The following is a 15,684-nucleotide window of genomic DNA, read 5'->3' as shown; positions in this document are numbered from 1 at the left end:
GAAGGCCCGCAAACCGGCCTCTGCCCGGATTTATTACAGGGTTTGGCATTCTTACTTCACCTGGTGTGCTGATAAGAATTAGGATGAAGACCTAAGTCTAAGCTTCTTTGCAGAAAAGCCAGATTTAAAACTTTCAGAATTCTGGCTTTTCTGCAAAGAGGCTTAGACTTAGGTCTTCATCTGACTTCCCTCAAGGTGCACATTTTTGCCATATCGGTTTGGTTTCAGTGCAAGATTACCTCTATTCCTGACGTACACATGTTTACTCAGGGTGTTTTATGTATTCAGCCTCCCTATGTCCCCCCAGTGGCTTCATGGGACCTGTCTATTGTATTGAAAGCCCTTCAAGATCCTCCATTGGAACCTCTTCAATCGGTGGACCTCAAGTGGCTCACGGCCAAGGTCCTGTTCTTGCTGGCTATTTCTTCTGCAAGATGGGTGTCGGACTTAGGTGCTTTGTCCTGTCGTCCACCCTTTCTGATTTTTCACTGTGACTGGGCGGTTCTACAAACTCGGCCCGATTATTTACCTTAGATGGTGTAATCCTTTCACCTTAACCAAGAAATTGTGGTCCCGGCCTTTATCTCTTCGGACTTGTCAACCCAAGAACGTTCTTTGTATGTGGTCTATGTGGACAGGGCTGCTTCCATTAGGCGTTCTGATACCCTCTTTGTCCAGTTTGGTTTCCACAAACGTGGCTGGCATGCGAACAAGCAAACCTTGTCCAGATGGATTAGAATGGTGATTGCACATGCTTACGAGCAAGCTGGTCTTCCAGCTCCAGCTTCGATTAAGGTCCATTCTACCCAGTCTGTTTGACCTTTTCGGGTGGCCCGCCGTGGCGCGTCTGCAGAACAATTGTATAAGGCAGCTGCGTGGTCCTCTGTGAAAACATGTTTCTTAGGTTGTATGTCTTTGATAGCTTCGCCTCCCAGAATGCTTCCTTTGGATGCCGGATTCTCACATCCGCTCAGGAGTGTCCCCTCCCTTGAGGAACTGCTTTAGGACATCCCCGATGTTTCCCTGTGGAAACCTGTGTACCCTGCTGCAGAAAATAAATGTTATGGTAGACTTACCATTGTTAACATTCTTTCTGCGAAGTACACAGGGTTCCACAGGATGCCCACCCTGACGTCCCTAGCTTCTTTGGGTTTGTATGGCATTAGCCACTGGTACCTTCTGCTATTGTGAGAATGTGTTCTTATGTGACTAACATCTGCCTTCTCTCTTGCCTGCTCCTGCATTGGACTGGTTATCAAAACTGAGCTCTCAGTGCCTGGAGGTGGGGTTATAGAGGAGGCCCCTATGCATCCTGGGGCAGCTAAAGCTTTACCTGTTGGTGCCTCTGGATCCAGATCCATCCACTCTACACCCCGATGTTTCCCTGTGGAACCCTGTGTACTTTGCAGAAAGAGTGTTAGAAAGTCTACCATAACACTTCTTATCCTGTTCATACAGATTAATATTTTTATGTTATTGTATTTCTGTCAGTTATGGACAGTAAAACCCATGGGTGTCATGTCTGCATAAGGATAAACACCAAAATAGAAAACAATTATTTTTTTAACTGGAAATCGCTTTTACACCTAGACATACTCAGTTCACAACAGACTTGGCTCTCCTGCTCTTCCAAATTCAATCGAGTCAGGGGACCCAGGTTAGGGTGTGGTCAGGAGATGGGATCCGTGGCGCTCGTGAAAACATGAATGTGCATGCGCATCACACATGGGGAGACAAGTTCCAGACAATCCTGGATGTAGGCTGTATAGATGGTAGCAGTGTTGCACTGGGACATAAAAGACCCAATGGGGAAATTCAGTGGTAGGGGCCCATTGTTAATGGGTGTGGCCGGCCACCACAGACACTGGACTAAACATTAGGTGAATCTTGCTGTAGTTTCTATAGAAGTAAACCAAGCACCCATGTTTATAAGTTGTCCTGCTCCACAGGTAACTGACCCTCTAATGGAGCAACAATGTATTATTTCAGTGCACAGTCTGGAACCTGACCCCCCAGAGGAGGGGTTGGGCCCTCAGACAGTGGGGCATACCCAGGAATTTCCCCTGTACACCTACCTGTAGGCCAGTCCGACCCTTGATGATAGTCAAGCTAGAGTACCATCTAACCTTGCTGAACGTCATAGAGATGAGAACCCCATCACATAGCAAAGTGCCTAGATTATTATTACACATTACATTACTGTAGATATTTATGAAATCAGCAGCTCTCGTTCAATTCACTTCACTTGGTTGCAGGAATCCATTCCAACAAGCTAGACATAGTCAGGATTCCTGTATGTAACCGTTTCATGAATGATTTCCACTGGCAAATGTCTAAGCAACCTGGGAAAACTGTCAGATATATAGTAACCATAAGTGAGGGCAATGGGGAAGTAACAGACAAAGATATATAAAGACATGCGCTCATTATTATACATCACAGAGAAATACAGTAAAAGCATGAAATCGATGTGAGCACATTACAGACATATCATTGCAATGAAAAAGGATATTGGGAAGAATACGCTGAATTGTGCTTACACAGGCTATTGTATCACAATGCAGGAGCCGAACTGATTATAGTCTTATAGATCGAAATACATAGATAGATCTGTTATGTAGATAGATATTATTATATTATGGTTGAAGCCACAATGTTACCAATGCATGAGTAGGAGGAAGGCAGGCGGCTCTCGCGATGCTTGGAAAGCCAGGCTCCCAGTCCCTGAATCAGTGCAGCAGTCACACAGTCACACAGTGCAGCAGCAGCATCAGTCGGACCCGCACAGTCACTGCATGAGCAGCTGCAAGGGGGAGGTGGTGGAGGAGAGGAAGGGGAAATGCAGCTCTCTTTACAGTCACTTTCTTAAACACATCAGCAAATGTTCCTTCACTTGCAGTTCTGACAATAAGCAGGAGGACTGGCTCTTGTATCCCTGGTGCATCCATAGCAGCAGCAGCAGCAGCTGGAGAGCAGACCCAGCCTCACCAGCACCAAGGTGTCTTGTTCCTGGACCTATGACTGGTGCTTGTCCACTGAGCTATTTCATGTCACAGTATAATATCCGCTACTTCCACTGAGGGAGACATTGTCAACAGTCCTCTATGAAGCTGTGCTGTACCACATACCTCCAGGGCACAAACAGGGATTATTAAGGAAAGGGGGTCCCTCATCCATCTGGATTTTGAACACTAATTTCCACCAGTGATATTTTTACACCCGTGAAACTTTAAAGCATCACCACCACCCCCTGACAGCTTGATTCAACATAAATGGGTGAGTTCCAAATAATTCTTCTATTGTTTTGATATTTTACATGTTATTCTTTTTCTTTTTATTATTATTATTTGGAAATCAGAAACATCATTCAGCCCGAATGCTGTGTAGATATAGTCACTGGGATTTGGAGGAATTTTTTTGGGACGTTATTGAAATGGTTAAAGTACAGATCTAAGTTAAATGGTTTTAATTCAGGTATTGTACAGTACAGTATGCGGTGTATACCCAGTACGTATGTCTGTGAGCAATCTGCTCAATTGAAGTAAATAAAATAATGTTGCTTTGTCATTGCAGTATTGCGTTATTCTGTATAAATGAATTGCAAGCTCTTTGTATCAGCCTGACACTCCTGTAGTAGACCTGGATGTGTGCAGTAGTTCTGATTGTCACTGTATGTGCATTGTATTCACCTCTTTGTAGCTGTGCAGCAAAACGTGCTGCCACCTTGTACATTAATAATACAGTACATTCGGTGAATGAGAGGTGGCTGTGGTGTAGATTCCCAGAGATCCAGCAATTTGTGACCCATCATTTTGGCAACAAAGGGTTAAGGGACGCCTTGTATTTCATCCAGTAGTTGCAGTGATGGTATGGTACAATGCAGCTGTCACTGTGGTGTTTATATGCTATTGTCTGCACTTGGATGCTGTTTAATAGTACCAGCAGAGAACATGTCAATCCTTATATATAGTACAAACCCTGCAGAGGGTGCTTCCCCTAGTCTGTGTATTAAAAGCTGTGTGTGTCCTATTTGTTTATTGCTAATTTTGGTTTCATTTGTGGTGCAAAACAGTGGAAAGAATTTGTGGCATATTTCCTTTTACACAACAGTCAGTGGTACATTACGCAATCTATTTTGTTGTGCATTTAAGAGGATTACCGTAAAAAAAAATAGTGAAATAGTGTTTGTTTGTGTGTATGTAAATTCCATTACCAATAATAGTATTTTGAAGGGAACCAGGTAAGTTACCAACAATTACAGACACAATCTGTGTAACTGTCCGGTGGCACTGCTCTCTCTACGTATCTCTACGTGAGATTCAGCAACGCAGCTCTAAGGCCTAGTACCCACTAGCATTTGTTAGTAATGTTATAGCGTTCCTTTTGTGATTTTGGTTCTTGTGAAGCAGCCAAATGGAGCAATACAGTGTGGTATTGGTTGTGAAGGCCACGCTAGCAGAATGAAGGTGGGAAGGACCTTGGGTGTGGTGTTCTGGCCCGCCTGCACAAAAGTGTACAGGTACGGCTCTGGTCCTGGCTATAGGTAAGTGTGAAGACTGTGAGAAATACAACTAATGGTAAAATTAGTTTTTCAATGTGAAAATCACTAGCAGAAGTTATTTTACGTATCGATGACCATTGTCCATTTATGCTATTGCAATCAATCATCAATGGTCTATGACTGATGGCTAGTTTGTTTGTTTTTTTGTCATTGATGGCACAACATCGATGGCAGCACCTGATTTTGAGCAAACATTGGTGGTTGTGGCCTGATAGCTGAGGTCTGCACATGCCAGCACTCAGCCATCATTGGCTAAACCATCAATGTTTTAAATACAGATGATGTAAAACCAGCAACCATTGATGGTATAGTCTTCTATGTCCATCACTAGTTTTAAGGCCATAGTACAGGTTGAGTCTCCCATATCCAAAATGCTTGGGACTAGAAGTATTTTGGATATCATATTTTTCCATATTTTGGAATATTTGCTTACCATAACGAGATACCTTCGGGATGGGACCCAAGTGTAAGCGCCTTATGTTTCATAAATACCTTGTACAGGATGCGGTGAAGATGTCGGCTGTCAGGATCCCAGCAGTCGAAATACAGACACTGGAACTCAGAAAGGGTCAGGACAAAGACGCTGGAATCCTGACAGCCGGCATCCCGACCTTAAGAACAGCCGGCGGGTTACGTTTAGGGACGGGAAGGGGGGAGGTTAGGTTTAAGCGCCACACGGGGGGTTAGGGATAGGCTGTGGGGTAGGTTAGGGTTAGGCTGCGGGGAGGGGGGTTAGGCACCCCGGGGAGGGGGGCTGTTAAGGTTAGGCTGCGGGGGAGGGACAGTTAGGTTTAGCCAGTGGGCATGGGAGGTTAGGCACCTCTGTGAGCTGGTTAGGGTCAGGCATTTAGGGGTCCCGGCGTCAGTATTATGAACGCCAGTATCCCGGCCGCCGGCATTACATACTGATTCCCCTTGTACACATAGCCTGAGGGCAATTTTATATATTTTTAGTAATTTTGTGCATGAAACAGAGTGTGTGTACATACACTAAATTAATTAATGGTTCATATACACCTTATACACACACAGTCTATAAATCATATTATACAATATGTTTAATAATTTTGTGCATTAAAGTTTGAACATCAGAAAGCAAAGGTGTCACTATCTCAGTCACACTTAAAAAAATCTGTATTTCGGAATATTCACTATTTTCTAATTTTGTATATGGGAGACTCAAACTGTATCGAAAATGATTTCATGTTACCATAACACTGGATGTACTAAAAGGAAAATGCTCCCAAAAATCCAAAAACTGCAGTTTTTCGGGTTTTGGATGCATTTCCATATGTACCAAGCTCCAGAATGTGATGTGTAATACATTCATCCATGTGTATGATATTCATGTTTAGGAAACCCTTATTTACATGCTTCCTACACAGCTAAGTGCTATATTCTCAATCTTTATTTTACAGTAGAAAGGGTGGTTTGTATATGGCAGTGATCTCCAACCCGTAGCTCGCGAGCTACCGGTAGCTCGCGAGCTACCGGTAGCTCGCCGTAGTATTTTCGGTAGCTCACAGAGCGCACGGGCTTGGGCAGTCACTGGCACTCCTCCTCCCTTCATTTTTAATATGGTGCTGGCCGTCAGCCAATCAGAGCTCGTGGACCGTCAGTGGCGGCACCTAATTGGCTGCCGGACCACGAGTTTTGGTTGGCTCACTTACCGGCACCATATTTGAAATGCCCGCCGCCGCCGGAGACTCTGTCACTCTCACCGCAGCCGCTCTCCGGACTTCACAGTAAAGGCGCGTGCTGCGCTATCCTCCCCTTCCGTCCCTCATACAGGAGGAGCAGCACTGGCGGCAGTAGAAAAAGCCAGCAAGGGTTAGCACTGTGTGGGGCACTGTATCGGACACTGCAGGGGGGCATTTTGTCTGGCGCTGCGGGGGGCATTTTAAATGGCACTACGGGGGGAATTGTATCTGGCACTAATGGGGGCATTGTATCTGGTACTGCTGGAGGGCATTATTTGTGTATCTGGCACTGCTGGTGGCATTATTTGTGTATCTGGCACTGCTGGGAGACATTATTTATATATCTGGCACTGCTGAGGGGCATTATTTGTATATCTGGCACTGCTGAGGGGCATTATTTGTGTATCTGGCACTGCTGAAGGGCATTATTTGTGTATCTGGCAATATGCGGGGGGGAATTACTTGTAGTTGTGAGACCACACCCACTTTTGCGAGGCCACACCCACTTTCGCAGGAACGCATGCGCATTGAGGGGAGGGGGTAGGTCCTTCATAGGTTTTATTTTCCGAAAGTAGCTCACACCCCAATTAAGGTTGGAGACCACTGGTATATGGTAAAGAAAATAGTACTCTTGGCGTGTTAACTGTTTCATTGCTAGCGAGGCCTCTAGGCTAATGTACTAAAGACAAGCTTTGATACTCACATCAACAGTACACAGCTATAAATAAAAAAAAAGATGCAGCTATACAAAAAAATACATTTTCAAGTCTTTTCGGTCCTTTTATAATTGTAATAAAAGAACAATGTAATAGTTTACACAATGTAAGTTTATAGGAAAAACCTACACTGTTGTGCTGTACATTAAAAGTGTCTTTTGTATCACAGAATTTTAACTGGTGATGATCAGCTCTCCTTAAGCCGGGCATACATTATGCAGTAATCGTCCTGATCCACTGATTATTGGCGGATTGGAATGATAATTGCATAGTGTATGGTTGCAACCAATCAGCAATGATCAGGTGGTCAGACATGAAAAATCTTCCAACATGCAGGAATGATCCGATCATCTGGCATTATATGCGCTGCTGTGGCCGACCACCCAACATTTCCTAATGGGAGGAACGCAGATATAGTGCCCATTGTGAAATATCTCATAGTGTGGGCAGGACCCTCTTAAAGTATAGGCACACTGGGCAACTGACCAGGGCATCACAATTTTAGGGGCCTTTGTGCAGGGGAGTGTGTTAGTCACATAGTCAGAGCGGCCAGGCAGCATTCTCTACCTGCCTTCCAGCCTGTACCCAGACAGTGAATGGATGTCATATAGGAGGATGGGCTTTAAACTGCACACCCTAGCTACTTGTAATGGGAGGTGCTACCTTGCTCAGATTTATAGTACTACACATAGAAAAAAAGATGCAGGTGCACTATGCTAACATTACTATTCGAAATTGAAACATGTATTACAGTTAAATATCAAATAAGAGGTTGCTATCATAAATTTGGCCAAAGTGATGGGCTAACCCACCAACATCCATGTCACCTCTTCGAGTAAATCCTAGGTGTTCACATCTGGGATGCAGGGCTCCCCCAAACCAGCTCAGCCAACCTCCCCCAGGGCATCACACAAATGATGAAAAATAGCAGTGAAGTGTTACACAGTATCAGGTGCATGAAAGCAGTGTAACAAGAGTGGAAAATTTATTAAACAATGTTACGTAGATCAAACAAACAAACAAACAAACAAACAAACAAACAAACAAACAAAGTGATATAAAATGTTAAAATATGTTTTAAGTGGTGATACCCTGACGTGCCCATGCCCCAATTCACACACCACACCAGGTTGGTTTTGCCTTTTAAAATGATTGGATCTTTAAAAATACGTCATTGTCGCAAAAATTCCTGCGCTCCCAGAAGCATGCACCCTATTACATTTAGCCCTTTGTGTTAATTCTCTTTTATAAATGTTTGATTCCTTTATCAGGTATTTAAAAATATACACATCTTTAAGAAATGGGATGAAAATGGATCAATGTCAAAACTCAGAAAATGCAGTGATCCATTTGGATCCATCCCATTGTCCTCAACGGCTCGTACATGCGCTGGCTGACAGCCACGTACACACAGTACTACTCCCAGGTCATAAACCCGTGAGTCCCCACATTCATGCGACATTAATAAACGTGACCAGTAGCAGGATGCATCACATTCAAATTGCGATGCATGATTCATCCCGTCCAATATTATTTAAGTGGATCAAAAAAATATTTATATTTAATATTACATTTTCATTTATGTATATGAATATTAAACCATAAAATTAATTCACCATGGGTCCAGTTAGTTTGTCTGTTATGGAACATGATGGTTAAGGAAGCTTGACTTCCTCCTCATCAGGGAACCTACACCACCTGCCTCTTATGATCGACATAGATGGTCTTCAGTATGCCGGCTGTTGGAATCCCGGCGCACAGTATACCGGCGCCGGAATTCCGACAGCCGTTATACAGACACTTTTTCTCCCTCTTGGGGGTCCACGGGGGTCCGCAGCATGGTGAGCCCGCAAAGGGCTCATTTGCGCTCACCCAGCTGTCAGTATGCCGGCGGTCGGGATTCCGGCGCCGGTATGCTGGTTGCCGGGAGCCCGGCCGCCGGCATACACTACTACACTCATCGACACATGTTTTGGTCTGTGCATGCTCAGAAACCTCTCACACTAGAATCATGAAAGTTCTGTGGTTTAGAAGGAGGAAAGATCCTATAGGAACGTCCCTTTTAGTAATTGTATTGATACTACAGCACTTTGCCTATAATCTTGTGAACCATTTTGTGATTTGCCTATGATTTAGTGATCTTTAACAAAATGGGCATCTTTATTGTTATTTGTCTTTCAGCTCTCACTTATATATTGGCTCTAATGTTTCTGTAATTAAGTAAAAATGAATCTAATAAAAGTTCATCTATTCAGTAAAAGTACGTGTGTTGATGTACAATTTATTGACTATTGAGTGATGTTGAGCACTTGATGAGTAATATTGTAATTTAAACAAAAATGATGTTAAGGGACAGTAGTATTCATTTTGTAGAGTAGTATTAATTGACAAGGGTGGTCATTCCGAGTTGTTCGCTCGGTAATTTTCTTCGCATCACAGCGATTTTCCGCTAATTGCGCATGCGCAATGTTCGCACTGCGACTGCGCCAAGTAAATTTGCTATGAAGATTGGTATTTTACTCACGGCATTACGAGGTTTTTTCTTCGTTCTGGAGATCGTAGTGTGATTGACAGGAAGTGGGTGTTTCTGGGCGGAAACTGGCCGTTTTATGGGAGTGTTTAAAAAAACGCTGCCGTTTCTGGGAAAAACGCGGGAGTGGCTGGAGAAACGGAGGAGTGTCTGGGCGAACGCTGGGTGTGTTTGTGACGTCAAACCAGGAACGACAAGCACTGAACTGATCGCACTGGAAGAGTAAGTCTCGAGCTACTCAGAAACTGCACAGAGAAGTCTTTTCGCAATATTGCGAATCTTTCGTTCGCAATTTTGATAAGCTAAGATTCACTCCCAGTAGGCGGCGGCTTAGCGTGTGCAAAGCTGCTAAAAGCAGCTTGCGAGCGAACAACTCGGAATGACCACCAAGGTACAGTAATATTTGTCAGTGATTGGATTATAGAACGAAGTTTAGTTTTATACAGTACCCATGGGCGAATTTATTAAGCTCGGTGAAGTGATAAAGTGGAAGGTGATAAAGTACCAGCCAATCAGCTCCTAACTGCCATGTCAGAGGCTGGGTTTGAAAAATGACAGTTATGAGCTGATTGGCTGGTACTTTATCACCTTCCACTTTATCACTTCACCGAGCTTAATAAATCTGCCCCTCAATTCATTTTGTTTTTAACACGTTATTAAAATTGTACTTTCCATTTTTATTAATATGGTAGTTTTTTTTCCTTTGCTCAAAAATTAAGCATTTGGATACCGCCCCACCCCACCCACCCCAATAAATCCTGTGTTTGCCCCTGAGATTTCTATGCCTCTATAGCAGTCACTGAAAGATCTTTTAATCTTGTAATTGTATGGTCAGTTTTTACTACACTGCGTAATTGGTTTGTATAAAGTACACCATTATTGATGTGTTGTTTATGGCCGCGTATTCCTCCTGTTGACATAGGTAATGTTAACTGAAATGATACGTTCCAGAATGTGTCAAATGTAACAAAGAATTCCCATGTACAATAGCTCAGGTTGCCACTAAAGCAATATGAATGATGTTTATAAAATAAAATATATAATCTTGTTCTTTTGCGTGTGACTGTGCTGTCTATGAACTGCTATTGAACTACTTTGTATGCATGCTTTCAGCTAGAAGATGACCTTGGTGTTAAAATGTATTTTATCCAAATGTTGATTAGAGAAGGGTTTTAGGCCTGCAACTGACAAATATAATGGCAATAGAGATAAATAGATGCTAATGAATAGCAGGCTGCTACTGTATGAGCAATGGAATTTGCACATTTGCTGCTTTATAATTTCCCTAATTCAGGTTTTTTTGGATGAATATACATAGTAGAAATGTGATGAGCTGAAAATATTTAGCAGTATGATATTAAAGGGGAATCAATGGTTTGTAATAACGATAAGGTAAATGCATCACATAGGTTCTCTTACCAGGGAACTGTCAGACTTTAGCTCTGAGACTGATTTGTACCCACCAACAATATGTAGTGTAAGCAGACAGTTTGTATCTGTGATCATAAGAACTAGTGAATTAGTGACATCATTGAGGAATGATGCATGCTCCAGTGATATTTCTCATTTCCAGGTAATTGGCTAGATTATTATTGTCTTTCGCACAAAACTGTTATGAACCCTACACATTTACCGACTACACTGAAAGATATGAATGATCTCGTTCATTAATGAACGAGATATCGTTCATATCTTTCAGTGTGTATGCACCAACGATGAACGATGCGCGGCACCGCACTCGTTCATCGTTGGTGCCAGCTCGTTTATGCCTGCAAACCAATATGGACAATATTGTCCATATTAGCACGCAGGGCTATGGGGCCGTGTGACGGGGGGAGTGAAGAAACTTCACTCCACCCGCCCCCCCTTCCCGCTGCAGGGTCGTCCATCAGCCATCGGGCACCTCGGCAGCCATTCGTCTAGTGTGTAGGGCCCTTTAGCCTACATTGTGATTAGAAACCAAAGGAAAAAAATGGCTTTCTGCAACTACGAATAATATAATATTATGCTGCCACCGCTAAGAGCATAGCAACACCAATGACAATAAAGATCTTGAGGGATGGTCATTATCGTAGTATCCAATTAGATGCCATTTTCATCAGCTGAAAATGGACCCACGATTGCACGATAACACATAGGATCCGGGATAAATTCCCATTCCCATGTGTTATCGAAACTCCAGTGGCTGCTTTTCAGGGATTATGCTTTGCGCGTGCCAATACCTGAAAAGTGCTGGCATTGGGGTTAGTTGGATATCCCCAGGCAAACAATTACTTGTAGTCAGTGACCACGGGTAATTGAATAACCCCCATAGAATATAATGTAAGCATCTATTGTAGTGCTCAAAAATGAACTTCATTAATCTATTTTTTTTTTTTTGGGGGGGGGGGGGGGTTTATCAAAGCTTGGAGAGAGAAAGTGCTAACCAATCAGCTCCTTACTGTCATGTTCCATGCTTTGTTTACACATGACAGCTAGTAGCTGATTGGTTGGTATTTTAACTCTCTCCAAGCTTTGAAAAATGTCACCCTTGGTTTGAAATAGTCTCTCCATGTGAATATAAATAGAGAAAATAATCCGACATCTATAGAAAACATTTGTTGTAATATACAAATATGGCAGCAACATATGTTAGTAAATCCATTTGAATAGCAAGCATCACATCAATGGTTTAGTTGATTAATTAACCAAACGGGATGTAGTTAATATCCCGGCGGTTGGGATCCCAGTGGTAAGAATACCAATGCCGGGATCCCGACTGCCGAGAATACCGACAGCTGCGCCAGAGCACCCATAGAATGGGAATAGAACCTGTCACGAACGCAGCAAGCCGCGAGCCCACAGCGTGGCAAGCGCATCAAGCCCGCAAGGGGCTCTCTAGCGCTCATCCCGCTGCCAGCATTCTGCCAGCCGGGATCCCGGTGTTGGTATACTGACCTTCGGGATCCCGGCCGCCAGCATTCCATCCCAAACCTAGCCAACGTGTGCATATACGGTATACCTGTGTGACTTTACTTGCCCCCCCCCCCCTCCCACCTGCTTATCTGTTACCTACTTGGCTGTTGTATAGCAAACCGAAGACAAATTCCTAGTATACGCAAGTTAACCTGGCCAATAAAGCTGATTCTGATTCTGATATGATTAGTACTTACAGCACTTTCCTTTTCTTTTTTGTATATCACTATTGTCCCAAGAGTAGTAGAGATAAATGACCCTTTGAAAGATCAAAGTAGTGTATACTGTATATATAGCAGCTGAGTGGAGCTAATACAAGAGCTGAAGCAGCACTGTGCTTTATGTTTGTAGTGGATACTAAAGTGAAGCAAGGTATAAATTACCAGGAACCCCATCTGAGTGGTTCCTCACTGTGACAAGTTCAGATGTTCCACTAGGGAATAACAGTGAAAGTGTTTCTGGAATGAGCTTTTTCAAAGTCTGAATATACTGGATAACAACATTTTTGCTAATAGGAAAAGTTTTGGTGTATTAGGCTAATTTGGGTGTGCTGATTCCAAATCTGAAATCTAAATATACCTATCACGTCACGATTTTACCAATGTCTAAAATGTACGTTTTACATAGTATTTGCTATTTTATACAACTTAAATCAAGCAGCATTATTTTACTTAACCACTTGCCTGCCATGGTCGCATCAGATGTGACCACACCAGCAATTGCTTTATCTGACCTGATCGCACAGAATGCAACCAGCCAGATAGACAGCGTGTGCGACAACAGGAAAGAGAAACTTCCCTCTGCTGCCTCCCTGCACCCTCCCCCGGTGTTTGCCGTTCTGCCGATCACTGATCTCCAACTTTGACATCAAAGTAATGGCGGTATGCAGACGTCACTTTCATAGTCAGATTTTTACATCGGCCCCGAGGTGTAAATTGTCCACAGATATAACAGAAGTTGTCTGGATAGTTGTCACAGGCTCGTTAACTTTTCTTCATGGTGCTCTAAACATGACGAATGAATATCAGGATCAAAGAAATTACAAGTAATCAATCAATGTTATAGCTATTGCATAATGTTGAAACCCTAAAATAGTAGGATTCCTATAACGTTAGTTCCTAACATGCTAGGCCAATTAGGAGTTCAGATTCGCAATCAGCACACATAAATTAGTCAAGGACACCTGGATTTTCCTCAATGCTGACAATAACAATTTTTTTGTTGTGTAGTGTTATTTTCAATATATATTGTCCACGTGGAGAGACCAAGGGGTAAATTTACTAAGATGGGAGTTCTAGTTAAGATGGGATGTTGCCCATAGCAACCAATCAGATTCTACTTCTCATTTAACTAGCACCTTCTAGAAGATAATACCTGGAATCTGATTGGTTGCTATGGGCAACATCCCATCTTAAATAGAACTCCCATCTTAGTAAATTTACCCCCAAGGCTTGATCAATTTATTTCCGTTTTTAGCTCTACCAATTGTTGTATGAAAGTTGCATGAATGTTTACATACAATTTTGTGTTTTATAAGATATATGCATCAATACTACATAAATAAGATAAATCCATTGTACCAGTGGCGTAACTAGAAATTTTTCTCCCCCAAGCCAAAAAATTCTTCGGCGCCCCCCCCCCCCCCCTTCATGCTCCATAATTGGGAGCAAGAAAGGGATAAATATGCGCGCGCCTTCTGCGCGCTGCAAAAAAGGGGCGTGGTTTCGTTGGAATGGGCGTGGTTTCGCATAAAGGGGCGTGGCATTGCAGGAAAAGACTACCTTATACCCCAGTTTTGCAACCTGCACGCCCATACGTTGGCCACCACAGGAAAGAAAAATAATCCTGATTCATGCCCCTTACATTATTTGTCATTTTTCCTCCTTATAGTAATGCCCAGTATACATTATGCCACATACTGCAATGCCCTTAGACATTATGCCGCACACAATAATGCACATGACACAATATGCACATACTGTAATGCCCCCGACACATTATGCCACACAACGTAATGCCTGTGACACATTATGCCACACACCGTAATGCCTGTGACACATTATGACAGGAATCGCAATGCCCGTTATACATTATGCTACACACTGCAATGCCCCTGATACATTATAGCACATAAAATGTCTGTGACACATTATGACACACACCGCAATGTCCGTGATACATTATGCCACACACTGCAATGACCCTGAGACATTATACCACATATCACAATGCCCGCGATATAGTATACCATACACCGTAATGCCTGTGACACATTATGACACACACCGCAATGTCCGTGATACGTTATGCCACACACCGTAATGCCCATTACACATTAAGTCCTACAGTAAGGCTTCTAATTACTTTTCAATTACCTGCTCGTTGTCAGGGGTTTCATGCACTGGGTGTCATGCTCGTTGCCAGGGGTTTCATGCTCTTGGTTCCATGCACGGTGCCAGGGGTTTTCATGCTCAGGGTGTCATGCTCGTTGCCAGGGGTTTCATGCACTGGGTGTCATGCTCGTTGCCAGGTGTTTCATGCACTGGGTGTCATGCTCGTTGCCAGGTGTTTCATGCACTGGGTGTCATGCTCGTTGCTAGGAGGTAGTCCTTGTTGCTAGGGCTGTGCTCCCAGTGCCACATATGTCCCCAGTGCCAGATATTCCCCCACGGTGCCAGGTACTCACATGCCCCAGTGCCAAATATAGCCCCCCCCATGTGCCAGGTACACATATACCCCCCCAGTGCCACATATGCCCCCAGTGCCAGATATCCCCCCCCCCAGTGCCACATATGCCCCCAGTGCCAGATATGCCCCCAGTGCCATATATGCCCCCAGTGCCAGATATTCCCCCCCAGTACCATATATGCCCCCAGTGCCATATATGCCCCCAGTGCCAGATATTCCCCCCGTGCCATATATGCCCCCAGTGCCAGATATTCCCCCCCAGTGCCATATATGCCCCCAGTGCCAGATATTCCCCCCCAGTGCCACATATGCCCCCCAGTGCCACATATGCCCACAGTGCCATATATTCCCCCCAGTGCCAAATATGCCCCCAGTGCCACATATGCCCCCAGTGCCAGATATTCCCCCCCAGTGCCATATATGCCCCCAGTGCCAGATATTCCCCCCGTGCCATATATGCCCCCAGTGCCAGATATTCCCCCCCAGTGCCATATATGCCCCCAGTGCCAGATATTCCCCCCCAGTGCCATATAT

The 15,684-nt window shown here is 43.7% G+C and overlaps 1 protein-coding gene across 2 annotated transcripts in view; it reads left to right on the top strand.

The window, feature by feature from the left end:
• Positions 1-2,769: 2,769 nt before the first annotated feature.
• SH3KBP1 (SH3 domain containing kinase binding protein 1) overlaps positions 2,770-15,684 on the top strand; it is a 677,269-nt gene continuing 664,354 nt past the window's right edge. The window contains exon 1 of one of the 2 annotated variants that reach the window (XM_063955734.1): positions 2,770-3,276. Coding sequence is in view for 1 of the 2 variants with exons in the window: in XM_063955735.1 (XP_063811805.1) it covers positions 3,273-3,276 (4 nt within the window). In the remaining variant the exon portion in view is untranslated. The remainder of the gene's footprint in view (positions 3,277-15,684) is intronic. The other variant, XM_063955735.1, reaches the window with a different exon arrangement.

The sequence above is a fragment of the Pseudophryne corroboree genome, chromosome 2 (genome assembly GCF_028390025.1).
Source record: "Pseudophryne corroboree isolate aPseCor3 chromosome 2, aPseCor3.hap2, whole genome shotgun sequence".
Lineage (NCBI taxonomy): Eukaryota > Metazoa > Chordata > Amphibia > Anura > Myobatrachidae > Pseudophryne > Pseudophryne corroboree.
Note: the sequence above shows the minus strand (reverse complement) of the source record. Positions and strands in the feature narration are given on the sequence as shown.